Genomic DNA, 16003 nt, shown 5'->3' with positions numbered 1-16003 from the left:
ATGCGACTATAAATACAAATCTAGAACGTTCGGGCAAAGAGCCAAAGCTCTATCAATTGTATCGAAATTCTAAAAATGTGTGTGCCAACTTCGCACAGGTGACTACATCATTGAATAAAAATTTCGGATCGTCAGCTTTCTCCATGTTGTCTTTTTCGTAACCATTTTACTTAATCGTGACGAAGTGCTGCGGTAGGTATCCTGCTCGTTAATCAGAAGACTACAAAGCAAATTCCTAAACGGTGCGCTTGGCGTGCATTAATCATAATGCAGTAAATGCGGGTGCCAGGGTCGTTATACGATGCGAGCTTGAAACGTAATATTTTCTTTAAAAGCGGTAAACAAAACTTCGTGTTTATTGTTGAATGCGCAACGACGATGTGTTGTCGCGTGTTGAAAATGGAGTTTCCATGACTCAACGATATCAGATAGTGTGAAGAGACGTGAAGTGAGACAATGTCACATGCTATGCACATGGGAGAATGTTATATTATCTGTTGTTTTACAGATGGAATAGAAATGCTTTACGAAACGGAACTACGTTCTCATCCCGAGAAAAGCGGCAGATAGTTCGTTTGCCTTTACTGTGGGACTTCGATTATCGCGATTACAAAGTTAGATCGACAAAAGCGAACGATGGTAGGTCCGCGCAGACGTGGGTATTACCCAGTTATGTATTGTCCTTTCCGTAACAAAAAATCTCTACTCGCGCAGCTTTTGCCATTCCATCCCTTCCTTACTTTAAAGAAACAACGGTTTGAGAAGATAAATGCGCTCGTTTTCTGTAGCTCGACTTCGAGGAAGTCTTAATGCGAAGAACCGCCATTTCTTTAGAGTTTTTACACCGATTTCTGGTTCCCCTGGTTGGTTACTCGGGAACCACCTTATCTTCAGTTCGCCCGTATTTTATGAAATCCTAAAGCATGATATAATATCTCTGCTTCTAAACGAGAACTGATATAGATACCGAGTTGAGCGGGCTTTAGGTACCGCTTTGGGACCATATTGAAGCTATTATCTTTTTTTATTGCAATATAAAATTTTTTAATTGTTCGTAATCTAAATTTTATTAAAATTAAATATGGGATTGGAAACCGTTTTGTTTCATTACACGATAATTAAATTATGAACATCGTTACGCCTGCAGTAATTAATAGCCGAAAAACATTAATTCAATAATTATATTAAATAATATGCAACGAAATAATTGCAAATGTTTTCCGATAACGTGTATCATTATTATTCTGCAAAATTATAAAATACACAAAATTTATGTGTACTTGCGCGCGCGTTACCCACATTGAAATGTCAATATTGGCTGACAGAATTGCGAAGTATGGACCTCGTGAAATCGCCGGTACCGCGCGGAAAATTTATCGAATTACATTCTATACTTTCGGAACTGGAATACCTTGTATTTCTTGTTCGACCGAAAGGGGACGCAGCGTCTTGCTACGATAAATGCTCTCGTTTACCAAAGCTTTAACGTCGGGTCAAAGGTCTGCTTCCCGTCTGTACAAAACTTTTCACCCTCCTTTATTCTCTTTATTTTTTTGTTGGAAACCACTGTCAAACACAAAGTTCCTCGATACGGTAACTCAGGCAGTCCGTCGCGATACAGCCACCGGTGTTCTCGGCGAAAAATATGACAGGTTGGATATTTACGAACGTCTGTGGCGTCGATAAGAAGACTTCGAAATAATCTTGTGTATTGGATTAAAGCGAATATCTACATTATACAATACAGTGTACGATTGGTTATATTCCAATTTAAAATAAATAATTTTATCAATCATAACAAATAAACTAACATTTCATAACAAATCGTCGAAATCATCATAATAAAAAGAATAGTTTACAGAAGTCACAACTCAAAAAAGATAATAAAACAAAAATGATAAAAATAACACTTGATTATATTAAGAATACATTCTTTTTGTGCGATATTACGTGATCAGTTAATAATTTTTTATCAAATTGAATAATGTTTTTTCCCCTTTTCTAGAAAACTTAATTTTATTGTTGTGCCATTTTTTAAATAAAGAGAAGAACGATATATTATTGTTTATTATAACATTATTTAATTATTAGGTGTTAAACTTAATTCCTGCCGTTTTTCGTCTCCAAAATTGATTTGTTTCGAAGGGAAATACCTTAATCAAAGTATTATTAATAAAGTATTATTAATTAGTAATAAAGTAGAAAATGGAGGAAATTACTTCGATTGAGGTATTCATTCATCTTCCCTTCGAAACAAATCAATTTTGGAGACGAAAAACGGCAGGAATTAAGTTTAACACCTAATATATGCTTATTTAAGTTTTTTTCTTTCATACTATGTTTTAAATAATAAAAATAAAATGATATTTCTTTAATCTTGTAATATGTTTATATTGAATGTATTTTCGATAAAGAAATGTTTTTCCACTTTTGGGTTTACTAAAAACTTAATTTAATTTTAATATATCTGTTTTGTCGTATATCTCCGGATACAAAATATGTGATCTTAAGAAAGCAAATTCACACTACTAATGGTCGAGTCGCTTCCATCTTTCCCTGATCCATTATACTCTCTCTGACATTGTCGCGATAGTACATCTGATTCAAATATATATCCTTGCTTCGTTCTCGCCTCGCCAGTTCCGATGCAAAGGCTCGAGCCTTTGACGGTTGCGACATGCAAATATGTGATGGAACGCGAACACGGCTGTAAAGGAGAGCGATTTAAATTCCACGAGTGCAACATTTAACGGCGTCCCCATTTTCACTTATCTCGCGAGCAGACTCTCTTCATCGCAACACGATGACGATCGCGATCATGTGCATTAATATACTTTTAGCAATATTACTGCTTTTGACCGATATTCGTAGTCGATGTTTATATTTAACTGCTAAAGTGTAGTCTCTTAAAATGTCATATATAGGTCAATCACAGAATCGTATTAACATTTTAAGATATTACTTAAGACAATCATAAAATAAAAACTGGCTAAGAATATCGGTCTTTCTTTTAGGGCACATATGATATGGATAAAATATCGGTCGACTTTTGTATGAAAAGTCCTCGACAATGTTTGTAATCGTATACATAGGTATGACACACTTTTTTTTCCCCATTATTTTTCATAAACGACACAACAGTCGATCGACACTTTAGTCTACAGTGCGCACTTGCCTAAAATAAAAGCTCGCGATAAAGCATTTTTCAATTAACTTTAAATGGGATCTGAATGGATCAAATGGGTCTGAATTTCAATAGCCTCTCTCTATACTTTTCATCAGACGCGAAAGAAGAATATATTCGTCCAATTGTTTTGTAACATCTTTTGTTAAAGGAAAAAAAGGAAACCGACGAGAGAATGATGTGCAATTTTACTGGTGAAAACGCGATGAGAGTAAAGGCACGTTAATTGGCGTTCATCTGGAAAAGGTTTACCAACGGTTGGAGTGTCTGCAAGCTCGTAGCAAGGACGTGTGAAATGTCGGCGAGTCAGAGGGGCCAGGGGAGCTAATTACCCCGCAGGAAAAATTCCTTGGCACATGCCGGCCAACGGCGAATCCCGAGGTGACGCGTACTATCCCGTTGGCGTTTTCATAACTTTTCAACAGGATGTTAATTGGATTCCTTTTTCTCTTCTTGACCTCTGTCTTCTATCTCTTTCCTTCCCTCCCTCCCCCTCCTCCTCCTCTCTCTCTCTCTCTCTCTCTCTCTCCTCTACTCCCGTATATGCTCGCTCGATGGTGGCTTACTTTATTTCAAATTTATTACGTTGCTTAATTGCTGTTTTACGATTCTTTTGTTGGCGCACTGAAAATGCCCGTCACGTCGAACGACAACGAGAAACGTAGTTCAGAAGTATAAGGCGTAATATTAAAACATAATTTGAAAAAAATAAGTTTTAAAAATTGCTCTAATTAAAATTTTTACCAGAGCTTATGATAACTTGAGGTAGACAAGATGACATTTTAAATCCATGCATTTTAATTAAACCTTTTTATATGAAAAGATAGTAATCGGAATTTTGTCGAAACGTTCAAGAAGTGAAATTTTACAAAAAATAAAAGTAACAATAATATTTCAATAATAATTTCAAATTATATATTATGCAAGTATCTTCTTGACCGATATGTATGTCCGATAAATCGGATTTATCGGATTTTATCAGATCACGTTATATAAAAGCGACAAATACGTAATTATCGCCGATGTACTGGATTGCAACCTGTTGGTCACTTGCCATATTTTCTCAAACATCAAATGGCTTTAATATCAGTAAAGGTTCCTTTCGCCGACCTCGGGCAATGAGTCTCAAGTTGATCCTTATAACTCCCGCCTTAAGCACTCGCAATACCTTACGATGGTTTTATAAGAGTAAAGTTGCGAAAGTACGGCGACACGTAACTTTAAGGCGGTACTTGTACGAAGCTCGTAAAACTTTTGTGTCATTTTTAGCATAATCGCAATACACGTCGAGTAGTTCGTGTTCGAGCGGCTAATTGGGTATTAATGAAAACGGTAATTATGTACAAGAAGAAGCTTTGGCAAAGTTACAATTGGCTCCGGCTACTTGGAACAATCTTTCTGAACATTTTCTCATTACTACGTACAAGAATAAGGAAACTGAGCAGAGAGTTTCTGCGACATTGCATTTCGAATAATAACGCGAATCCAAGATGGAAATTGCCAAATTTACGTCTGGCTCGTTCCAACCGCAATACACTAATGTTTATTGTATATGCAGTTATACAAAACCCTTCCAATTTACATCTTGGATTTACATTACGATCCACTGTAAAACGTGACTGTATGCAATTAAACTTCTTCATATCTAAAAGAGCGTATAATCTAAACGAAGCTATTCTGCCTAATTTATTGGTTAAACTTAATTGAATAACAAGAGCAATCGCATGTAAATGATGTTACTTTGATAATTACGTTAAATTGCTTAGAACAACGTTATAGTGTTACGTATTTGAGAAATGGCTTTCTAAGTTTCAATAAAATTTTCTCTCTACTTCTCATATATCTATCCTATTTATTATACACATTTATCCATGTACATATATCTATCACGGAGAGAATTTTTTTCTTAGAGTTTACCTTAAAAATATGACAGTTGTGGAATACAACATTGTATTTCGAAGAATTTTAATGTAAAGCTCTCTCATTCATTAATAAAACTGCAATAAAGTATAAAATAAGTTTGATTAATTTTACTAAAGTGCATAGTAAAAATCTTCAAAATATTGTGCTACAACTACCATATTTTCAGGGTAAATTTTAAAAGAAAATTCTCTCCGTGTACACGTCTAATATTACATATCTACCTTTCATCGAGCAAATGAATAATTCAAATAAACCTTACCAATAACCGTTAAATTGACTTTGGAGTTTCTCGTCTGGCCAATTTGAAAATCGACACGACACCTGTAGATACCGGCGTCCTCTTCTCTCGTGTTCTCGACGCCTAGTTGCGCCGGTTGCTTGTCCAGCATGAAATAGGCGCGATTCGAGAATACGCTGTTGTCCGACCATCTTTCAGCGACCCCAAATTCCCGGTTCCTGGCGTCGATGCTGTAACGAAAAAATCATATCGATAATAAATGGGCGAATCAGGTATTGGCGGTGTGAGCTGTTTTACGTTAATCTTCTTTAAAAAAATGCACAATCCGCCTCACGAACAATAAAGAGGAATACTTATAATGAATGCGTATTCGTTTCTCTCCTCCCGTTTTCGGATAAAAGGGAGCTTATAATATTAAGCTGTATCAAAAGTATTTTAGCAGAGAATTTGATCGTATTAATGTCGCTAAATTATAAATTCTCTCACCTTTTGATATTACATATTAAAATGTACGTGTAAATGAATTTAGTATGCAATAATGATGATGATAATGCGATAATTTCCGTTTCAGAGATGCGAATCGGAAGATTAAATTGTGTTGGAATTAAAAAGTGCGAATAAAATTCCATTCATCAAGATAAATGCTTTTGTAACGTCATTAAAAAATGTAGGTCATGCAAAATGTTGTATTATTATGTACACAGCATTTCGCAAGAATATTTTATGACGCGGCCAGCCGTTTACAGTCATGTGAATAATCCGACAGACAGATTTTCGAAATGCTATATTATACAGTTTACGATATGTGTCATCTACAATAATAAGCACGAATGAAAATATCTGAAAAATGCGTCCGATGAATTATAGTGAGAATAATTTCATGGTAGATAAAATACTCGTTACGGGAATTGTTGTAAACATAAAATGTGGCGAATGTTTGTACTGAGGAAACGGACTGAAAAACCGATTGTTTTACCATTCCCGTAAAACAGAGATTTCCCCGTCGCCGCAATGTCGCGTCGTCGGTTTTGCGCCGACCCGCTAACTTTTCTCTTTCCCCGCGCGATCCCGTCATACAACGAAGTTTTCGCGTTTTTGTCGCGAGATCTTATTTTTTTTATCGGACGAGCTTCGCTCAAAGCCATTTGATTCGATACAAGGAAGATATTTAAAACGGCGTAAAAAGTTCTGCAAAGACGCCGGGCGTCTGACGGAGGCGAGGCGAAGGCATTAAAGATATTGAACAGAGTGTTCTATTTTTGCCTTCTATTTTTACTTTCTTAATGATAATTTTTTTGACGCTTTTATCGTTAATCTTTCTTAAAAGAAGATGACGCGACATTTATAGTTTCTAAATAGATATCAAAAATAAAGAATTTCCGATAAATTAAGCTCTAGTAAAGATGACAGATAACAAAATCGTTCTTCAATTAATTTTAAACGGCACCTACTTTGAAATAGAGTTAGATCAAAGTAAGCTATAAAGATATATGTATCTAAGATATAATAAATACGCAAAAATAAATGTATTTTTAGAGATGAGTGATATATTTTTAACGAGAAAATCTATCGTACTATCAGGCCGCTCATTCAATCTTGACGTTTTAAATATCAAAATTTTGGCATTGAAGGCACAAAAAAAAATTGCAAACGGATTTCGCTGCTACAGACTTTAACGATTTTCCATCGACAACGCGGACGGTCACATATACTCGTATTGTATTTGTCAATTATCAATCGGACGAGTCGATGCTTAATTTTAAAAGATACGTGCGATTCGGATGGCGATTTTAACGGCAGGTGTGTCATTATCGCGGTAATTTCGATTAATGTTTATGAGCGTTGTTCCACCGCGACCGGCAGCCATGGACGAATTCATCAGTCCACACTGGAAGGAATAAATTAAAATCCACGAGGGGATTTCCCACTGCATAGTTTAAATCGCGTCCTAACCCCGGCGCGTTATCGCGGCCGTTGTAATTGGCACATAATTAAAGTTCCTCGGCTGATCATTATATACGGGTAATCATTATTTCAAGCCGTGAACGCTATCAAATTGTAATAATTATACAGCTATAATTGATTTCATTTCACGGCGATTGCGTTTCTCTTTCGCCGTTAATTACCGCCTAATGATTTACATGATGTGACACGGATTGCGTTGCAGTTTTTAAATAAAATTTCTCAAATTCTGCTGATCTGCGCGATTAATGCGAATGTTATTAACATTCCGGGTTGCAAATATCGGATCCGGCTTGTCGTTCGTATTCCCCATTCACCCGATTGTTATTGTTTGGGAAAATGCAAGTATTTCGCTACTTAACGCCGCGAACAAACGCGTATATATCCACGCGGCATTCGAACGAACGAATCCGCTTAAAGCGCCGTTGCTATTTTTCCTGCTTTTTAAGATCCGTTACGCTACCACGTGACGAGCTTCTCAGTACGTGTATCGTAACGTTTGAAAAGGATTTTAAAATCGCGAGCTGAGGACACTCCAGCGTCAGCCGGCGTTTCTGCTTTTCTATGAAAGGAAGCGGATAATGGTGTGGGCGGGGGCGAGAGTTGCATGTTAAGCACACCGTTAAGTGCTTAACCATAATACAGCCACTGCTAATCTGCGTTGCAGATAGAGAGGCTTGTTTATGAAAAATGCAATACAACGTCGACGTACAATAATTTTGATAAAAAGCGAGGATCTAAAATAGAGTTAGGATTTGTCGAAGGATTAACGAGAGAGCCGCGGGATGAATTAGTTATTTATACCTTCCGCTCGCTTTGCGATTCTCGTTCGTAAATTCTTACTATATCTGATTACGATTCTTCTCCATTTTGTAAAAACTAAGCTACTTACCGCTTGCCATTTTCATTCTGCTCTCTGCATGTGCGATGATGAATTTTTCATATTAACGCATTTAATTGTAAGTCCTCAATATCGGAGCTGGAAAACTAGAATGTGACTAACTTGCCGTGTGTAAAAGATTTAAACTCAGCAAACTCAAAGTTACATGTAACGTACTTGTTAGTTATAATACCCCACTAATATACCTATGATATAAACGTGTTATATCACAGTTATATTGTTGAATAGGGAATTATAACTAACAGATTACTAAGACTACATGTACTTGGTGTTTGCTTGGAAGGGACGCAAAAATGGCAATATAAATTTCTATATATTTTAATTCATTCGCGACCAATATTATTTTTTGTTATATTTTACATGTCGTAAAAGAATTTTTTTGATTATTATTTTTTTTCTTTTGCCTCGGACACCGAGATGTCTAGCCTTAGTTCTGTTGTAGATCTGCACATCAAATCCGAAATCATCACGCTTCGGTTATTTGAGTTCCCTATGAAATCGATTCATGGAAGATCCAGCACTTGATTGTACTATCGACGCGATCACAATTCGTACGTACAGACGTATTTCGAAGAGGAACACAATGAAAAATACAACGATCATTCTCTATTCGATATTGTCAATGCCAAGTCGCGAAGCGAGATTCGATCTCAACGGGAAATACACGTGCGAAACGCGAAACGATCCCAACTTCGAAACGTCCGGAGCGTGACAATGGTGCCATGAGACTTGTTCGAAACGGCTAGGCGACTGTGCGACTGTGAGTCAAGGAGAGAAACAAGCGTTTGGTCGGGCGAGCGTCAAAACAAAGGCGATTGCTCCTACCTTTGAACTTGTTATCGTCGTGGTGAAAACGACTGATTGATCTCTCACTTTAATGATATTATCAAAATTATTGACAACAGTTTGCAATACTCAGTTTGTCTCCTATTACTTTTGGTTGCTGTGGTAGTTATCTGTGATTCTTTAGTGGCAATCTTGTGGTTGCTTATCGAAGTTATTTGAAATGCTTGTAAAAGGTAATTGTAAAATTTAATAATAATATGAAATTTTAAGTATCGAATAATTTTGACATCGAATAATTTATTCGCGAAATTCATTAACACATTGTCTGCTTAACGAGTTTTACGTGTCTTACTGTATACGCCATAATGTGTTCATTACCAGAAAATATAACAATGAAATATCGTGTAATATAATATTGAATATGAATGGTATATTTTTTAAACGACATAAATAGCTAGGTAATAATAATTATCTAGCTATTTGTGTTATTTGCTATTCTATACTAAACAAAATTATATTGTGGCGTGCAAATAGTATACTGAAAGAAAAATGTTTAATATTTGTGTCTATAATTACATGTTACCATAATTACACTGCTTTAATATTAATAATAATTATTTTAGAATTAGATATAATATAGGTCTATCACCAAATCACATATACATACATTCTTTGAAACAATATTATAGTTGGTTCAAAAAATGACTATCAATTATAATTAAATATATATATATATATATATATATATATATATATATATTCGTTGGTCTATATTATATCTATATTACCCCTAATTCTATCAACAAATATATATAATTATTCTTATAGTAATAATCATAATTAATCAGTAATGATATCAGTAATAATTAGTTATATCAAGAATAATAATAATGATAACATAATTATAGTCACAAAAATTAAAAATTTTTCTCTTAGTATAAAACATGCAAAACTCGTTAGACAAATAACGTGTTAATGAATTTCGTAAATAAATTATTGGCGAATATATAATTTTTAATTTCATCGTTCGATACTAAATTAAGATACTTTCAACGCGACGGTAATAATTAATCCCAATATCGCGTATGCAAATTAGCAAAAATCTCGAGATAAGGAACAATCTGTTTGTTTTCCACATAGTTCACGTAGTTTATGGAGTACGTGAGGGAAAATTAAAATCGCGCCGCGATAGGGAAATGCAGGGCGGACGCAATTTTATTGTTCACTGGGATTAATTCAGTTAAGACGTCGCGCCGGCGTTTACGCGTCGATGAAACTGTCGCGAAATTTCGTTATCTATGAACACGTTCATCGCATTTTCCCTGGTGAGCACGGAAAAACCGCGCAACGCGGCCATATCGCCAGCAAGCGATCTGACGGCCGGCATATGTGACGTGTAATTAAAATCTGATGCAAAATCATGGGAAACATTTAAATCTGTTTGCAATATCCCAAATAACTGCGCAAGCATTCGCGATGTGCAAGCGCAAAATATTTGCACTGCAATTTTTCTTTTCCTTCTCTCTCACTTTTTCTCATTTTTCTTTTTTTTTTTTTTAACATTTTTCGTAGACATATATTTTCGATTACATCGCGATACTATCTGTCATTAGTATGTGCATCACGATGTAACGGGTTACATAACACAACCGCGAAATCCAATCCATATTATTTTGGACTGAATCCAAAACAGCGATTAAAAAAGCGTCATTCTGAACCTTCCCCTGTCTCTACCAGAACGCGAGTCGACACCGCATAATTGATCAGGGATATAAACACTAATATAACCGCGCGACTTTTCATGGAATACGGTCGTATTAATGTGACAACAGTGATAACAATGATAAATGGTATATAACAACAGTAACACTGACACAATTTTTTATCACATTTTCAATATAATTAATTCGTCGCGCCCATGAAAATGCTAATTGCGCAGTTTCTCGACAATGTCCCGACGCTTCGTTTCCTTTCTTTAACAATCCCTACAAATCGATACTTATGCAATATTCAACGGTGACTCCTGATCGCAAACACGATATGCATTCTTTGAGCCGAGCGAGGAGGAAAATCGAGTTCGAAGACAATTTTCGGATAAAAGCGGACTACCAATCTCGCATTGTGCCGACGGGCTGTTTGTAATCCGTTCCTGTTACGACCAGTAGCAGCAGTAGCTTGCAAATCGCTGTACATACGTGCGTGTCCTATGTATGCCCGGCGTGTGCGCACGTTCGCCTGTGTACGGATTGATTGCACTTTACCTGTAAACTGATGTACCAAGATCCTCGCGATACCAGAGCACAAGATGCACGGAGTCCCCCTCGTGAGTGGTTGATATGTCGCAGGGAAGATAGGCGGAATCTCCGACCAGTGCCACGATGTGTGATATGGGTACTAAACACAGAAACGTGGAAATAGTTAGACGCAGTTAACGGCGAAAGGCATTTTCGAAAAATACGATTAGGAAACGAAAAAATCTATTTTCACGGAGAGAAGACAGTTTGATTGAAATACCTAAAAACTGAATTAAATATTGATTTGAAGATAATTTTGTTGGAATTAATTCTGCAGAACGCTTTTAAGACACGTTAATAACAATGCTATAAAAAGTTTTAATATTCTAGCAATTAGTTTGAATATGAGTAGTTATTTTGATGGTACAAACAAAATTATTTTCAGATCAATATTTAGTTAGATAGATACTTCAACAGAACTATTTTTTCCGTGTGATTTTAAATATTAAATTCTTTTGTTAGCATTACAAAAGTTACTTTCGTCAGTTGACGACTTGTAACATTTAAAAATATCAACAACGTTAATAACATTAGAAATTTAAACGCCTATTACGGTCGAAGCTGGATCTTCGTTGCTTTAAATAATTCAATCTTGAATTACTAATATATATTATATATGTACTTGCATATATACCATATTGTAGCCTTTTTCCAACTGCGCGCCGAATTGTTTTTCCGGACTAAATGAACGCAATTAAAACTACTCTAGTAATCGCGAATTAAAATTGATAAGCAATTTTAATAATTTGATGCTACCATCAAGCATCATATATTATAAAGATGTTAATGTATTAAAACTGTTAATAAATTTATTGCGAAAAATATTACCTCGGCCGGGACTTGAACCCGGATCTCTTGTAAATCGTACGAGCGTCCTAAGCCACCGAGGCCATCAAATTATTAAAATTGCTTGTCAATTTTAATTCGCGATTACTAGAGTAGTTTTAATTGCGTTTATTTAGTCTGGAAAAACAATTCGGCGCGCAGTTGGAAAAAGACTACAATATGGTATATATGTAAGAGTACATATATAATATATATTAGTAATTCAAGATGAATTATTTAAAGCAACGAAGATCCAGCTTCGACCGTAATAGACGTTTAAATTTCTGATATTGATTGTGTTTCTCACATATACTAAAAATAAAGATATTGTTAATAACATTGTTTTTTACATGGAAAGGATAGTTTTGTTGAAGTATCTAAACTAAACATTTAACTAGGTACAGATCTGAAAACAATTTTGTTAAAATAATTATGTAGAACGGTGAAGCATTGTGGACAAAAAGCTTTTAACATTCTAGCAATCAGTTCGAGTATCCTACATAATTATTATTTTTGATGGTCCAAACAAAATTTTCAGATCTCAATTTAGGTAAATTTTTAGATATTTCAGTAAAATCGTTCTTTCCATGTAATTTTGTGGTGAAAGTTGTTTTCCTCAGTAACGCGTTAAAAGTACCAACAACGACAATAACAGTTTAAGTTGATTGATTAAGTTGATTGAAATATTTAATTAAAACTTATGCGGTCAGATTTTTCTAAAAGTTGTTTCTCGAAATTAATGCGATTTTTGTATACGATCACGAGGTCGTTATTCTGTATCACGTACGATATAAAAAATGTTGCTCGCACGGTCAAATGCGATATGTTCACATATTGATAAAAATGCAATTTACTCGCTCGGCATATAAATGAATTCATTCTATCAGAATAATTTTTCACTTTGTATGCAATTACATATCGCATTTGTTTCGTTTCCAAGCGAGCTTCACCATGATTATATAATTCGATGATTCGTGAATGCCCGCGTAATACGATAAGTATCAGCCTATTATTATTATCCGTTCACGCCAATACATGTGCAACCGCGCTTGATATTAGGATAAACACCTTCATTAATTTGAATTAATTTATTCGCTGTTTAAACAATAGCGTTACATTTAAAGAATAGGCGCATCGATACCGACGTTTATGTAAAAGAAACAAAATGAAACGATATTAATTTTTTTCGTATATTATGCAGTTACGCGGCTTTTATTCTCTCTCATTAAATGATTTTACAGCAGCATATGTAATAACAGCTGTTATTGCACGTATTACGAGCCAGACATTTTACATCCGCTTCGTGAAATAAAGGCTGAGAGGCGCTTTTAGTTATACCTTCGATAAAACATTCCCGGGTGTATATTGTACGGAGCCATACGAAAACTTCGATGCATTCGCGCATAGATACGCCGCAATAAGGCCGTAAAAATTCAGTGTGCTACACCGAAGATAAAATTCGGAACGTTGAGGGAGCATCACGTGAGAGTTGTTTGCGTTACAAAGCGTGCCAGCAATTCTTTTGTACGAAATTAAATAATCGTCATTTATTTAACGCATTTTCTCTTTGCTCTTCTCTTGTTCTCTCTCAACGTTTGCGAACGCAGCGGTGACGATGGAAAATCTCGGGCTATTCATGGAGCTATTTCAGGGAACGTCATCGCTGGAGTTCGTGCTCGCCTCGACATTTCGCTGTGTCGCCGATGGACCTTTCCTCTTTTCTAGCCGCGATCGACGAGATATCCGGCGTTGAAAATATCGGCCGGCGAAGTTTTATCAGAATGCCTCTTACCGGAAACAAAATTTGCGCGAGACTTCTAAAGTGCAAAGCATTCGTTTGCGGACTCCACGAAGCAAGTCTAGTACAAATAACATTTTTTTACAATTACATTGGCCGCTCGATAAAAACGCCTCTGTTCTATACACTTCTATGTCAGTCCTGAAAGCGTATACGCTGGTCTCCATTATTTCCTTATGTAACGGAAAAAATCCATCCGTACACAATACTTGTGCTAGATCTCGGAAAAATGCATAAGCGATGCATGTGACGTTTACAAGTTCGCAATGCAACTCCGCGTTCTTGATGTACAGACATTTTATGATATGTAAGTATTTCAAATATTGCAAGAAGAACGTTAACAATAAATAATTATCTCTCACATTTCGTTACACATATAATAATATTTATATTAAAAATATAATAATTATAATCAATATAAAAAAGTGGAAATAAAACCAATAAAAAAATTATCATATGACAATTGTATTTATATTTAAAAAGAAAACACAATTTTCCGAATATAATTTTATCAAAATAATATAGAATTTTAATAAAATTATACATTCGGAAAATTGTTTTTTCTTTAAATATAAATATAATTATAATTCCGATAATTATTATACAATATTATTATTTCGATAAAATCATAAATTTTTTAAATTGTCTTTTTTCCTATTGCATATACACAAATCGAACTGGATACATAACATTGCATTATTAGTCAAACGAAATTCTCTGTAATCGTTTCCATGAAGCCGAAAAATGGTCATAAAATGGTAAAGTCCATTGAGAGGATTAACAGAGCAAATGTGAATTTGAAAAATCGATTTTGACAGCATGCGATATGCTCGTAAATTCGAGGAAAATTAGAATACCGGTTTTTTTTCAACTGATCGGATTAACATCGTGTGTGGTAGACCACCAAGTTTCTTTTATGCAATTGCATCTCACGAACATTTCCACGAATTTACCTAAAAATCGGGGCTTAAAGCCACAACGGAATTAGAAATCTTGATTCAGCGTATCGCGTTCCCCGAGGCGAGTTCTTTTTTCTTGCCTTTTCATTCGCCTCTATGATGCAACGAAGATCTCTGTTCGTGGACTAGGTCGTGCACTTTAACGGCGGATGATTTCATCGAGTCGACAGGCGCAGCGAGCAGTTTTGTTGCGCATGTTCGTTGTTCGATGCGCGTAATGGCTTCCGATGTCGTTGATGGTTAGAATATTTCTCTCTTTTGCCAGTCGACCCTGCTCTCTTGTCGTTTCCTCTTACCGGGACATCCGCGAGAATGCACTGTGTCGTCGCGTCTGGTATCTAATATAAGCTCTCACGCTCCGCTGGGATCTGAGACAACGTATTTTCTGCACATCGAGAAAACGCGTGTTTTCGTCACACTTCCAGCAAAAGTTCATACCTTTCGAGACACATGTACTTTATATATGTCTCCCCTTCGCGTTAGAAAAATAATTATCTCGCATTCATGTGCATTGTTTGAAGCATTCTCTCCGAGGATTAATCCTAAAACACACACACAATAGGTCTCTCAGACCCAATCAAAATTTTGCTTGCCCCGTACATAAAGGAAGGACAAAGGAAAGTTTTATTTCATAACTTGACAATACATAACACTTTCTGGAATTGTAGGTATATACCTAAATCTCAGAGCTTCAAAATCAAAAAGGGAGTCTAAAAATATTAACCTCAAACGAAGTTACAGCCTATTAAAGTTACAGTGGATCTTCCAGACACCTATGATGTTTTCAGAATTTTTCAGAAGATGTGTGTTTTAGGATTAATGCCTTCAACTTCATACGAGTTCCGCCAATAGCTCGATTTAAAATGTCTCAAAAGTGATACGTATTAATTGAATAACGAAATTTTCTTCATCACGTAATAATTCAAGCATGCATTTTTTCGCAATAAAATTATATTTGCAGATTTAAATTCTTTTTAATTTATCATTACCTTATAATTAATATTCGTATAAAAAATGCTTATTAGTATAAAAAAAAAATTATTAAATTGCTTGTCAATTTAATAAGTGATATTCTGGTTCTGTTCATAAATGCGTTTAAAGACCGAAAAATATTTCGGCGCGCAGTTGCACAG

The 16003-nt window shown here is 35.4% G+C and overlaps 1 protein-coding gene across 1 annotated transcript in view; it reads right to left on the bottom strand.

Annotated features, from left to right (window-relative positions):
- Window positions 1-14078, bottom strand: part of LOC108763780 (hemicentin-2) — an 84028-nt gene extending 69950 nt beyond the window's left edge. The window contains exons 1-3 of the mRNA XM_018511650.1: window positions 14003-14078; window positions 11256-11388; window positions 5367-5575 (exon numbers count right to left, since the gene is read on the bottom strand). Coding sequence (XP_018367152.1) covers window positions 5367-5575; window positions 11256-11388; window positions 14003-14078 — 418 coding nt within the window. The remainder of the gene's footprint in view (window positions 1-5366; window positions 5576-11255; window positions 11389-14002) is intronic.
- Window positions 14079-16003: the final 1925 nt, after the last annotated feature.

The sequence above is a fragment of the Trachymyrmex cornetzi genome, unplaced genomic scaffold (assembly GCF_001594075.2).
Source record: "Trachymyrmex cornetzi isolate Tcor2-1 unplaced genomic scaffold, Tcor1.1 scaffold383, whole genome shotgun sequence".
NCBI lineage: Eukaryota > Metazoa > Arthropoda > Insecta > Hymenoptera > Formicidae > Trachymyrmex > Trachymyrmex cornetzi.
This window is presented reverse-complemented; position numbering and strand designations above follow the sequence as displayed.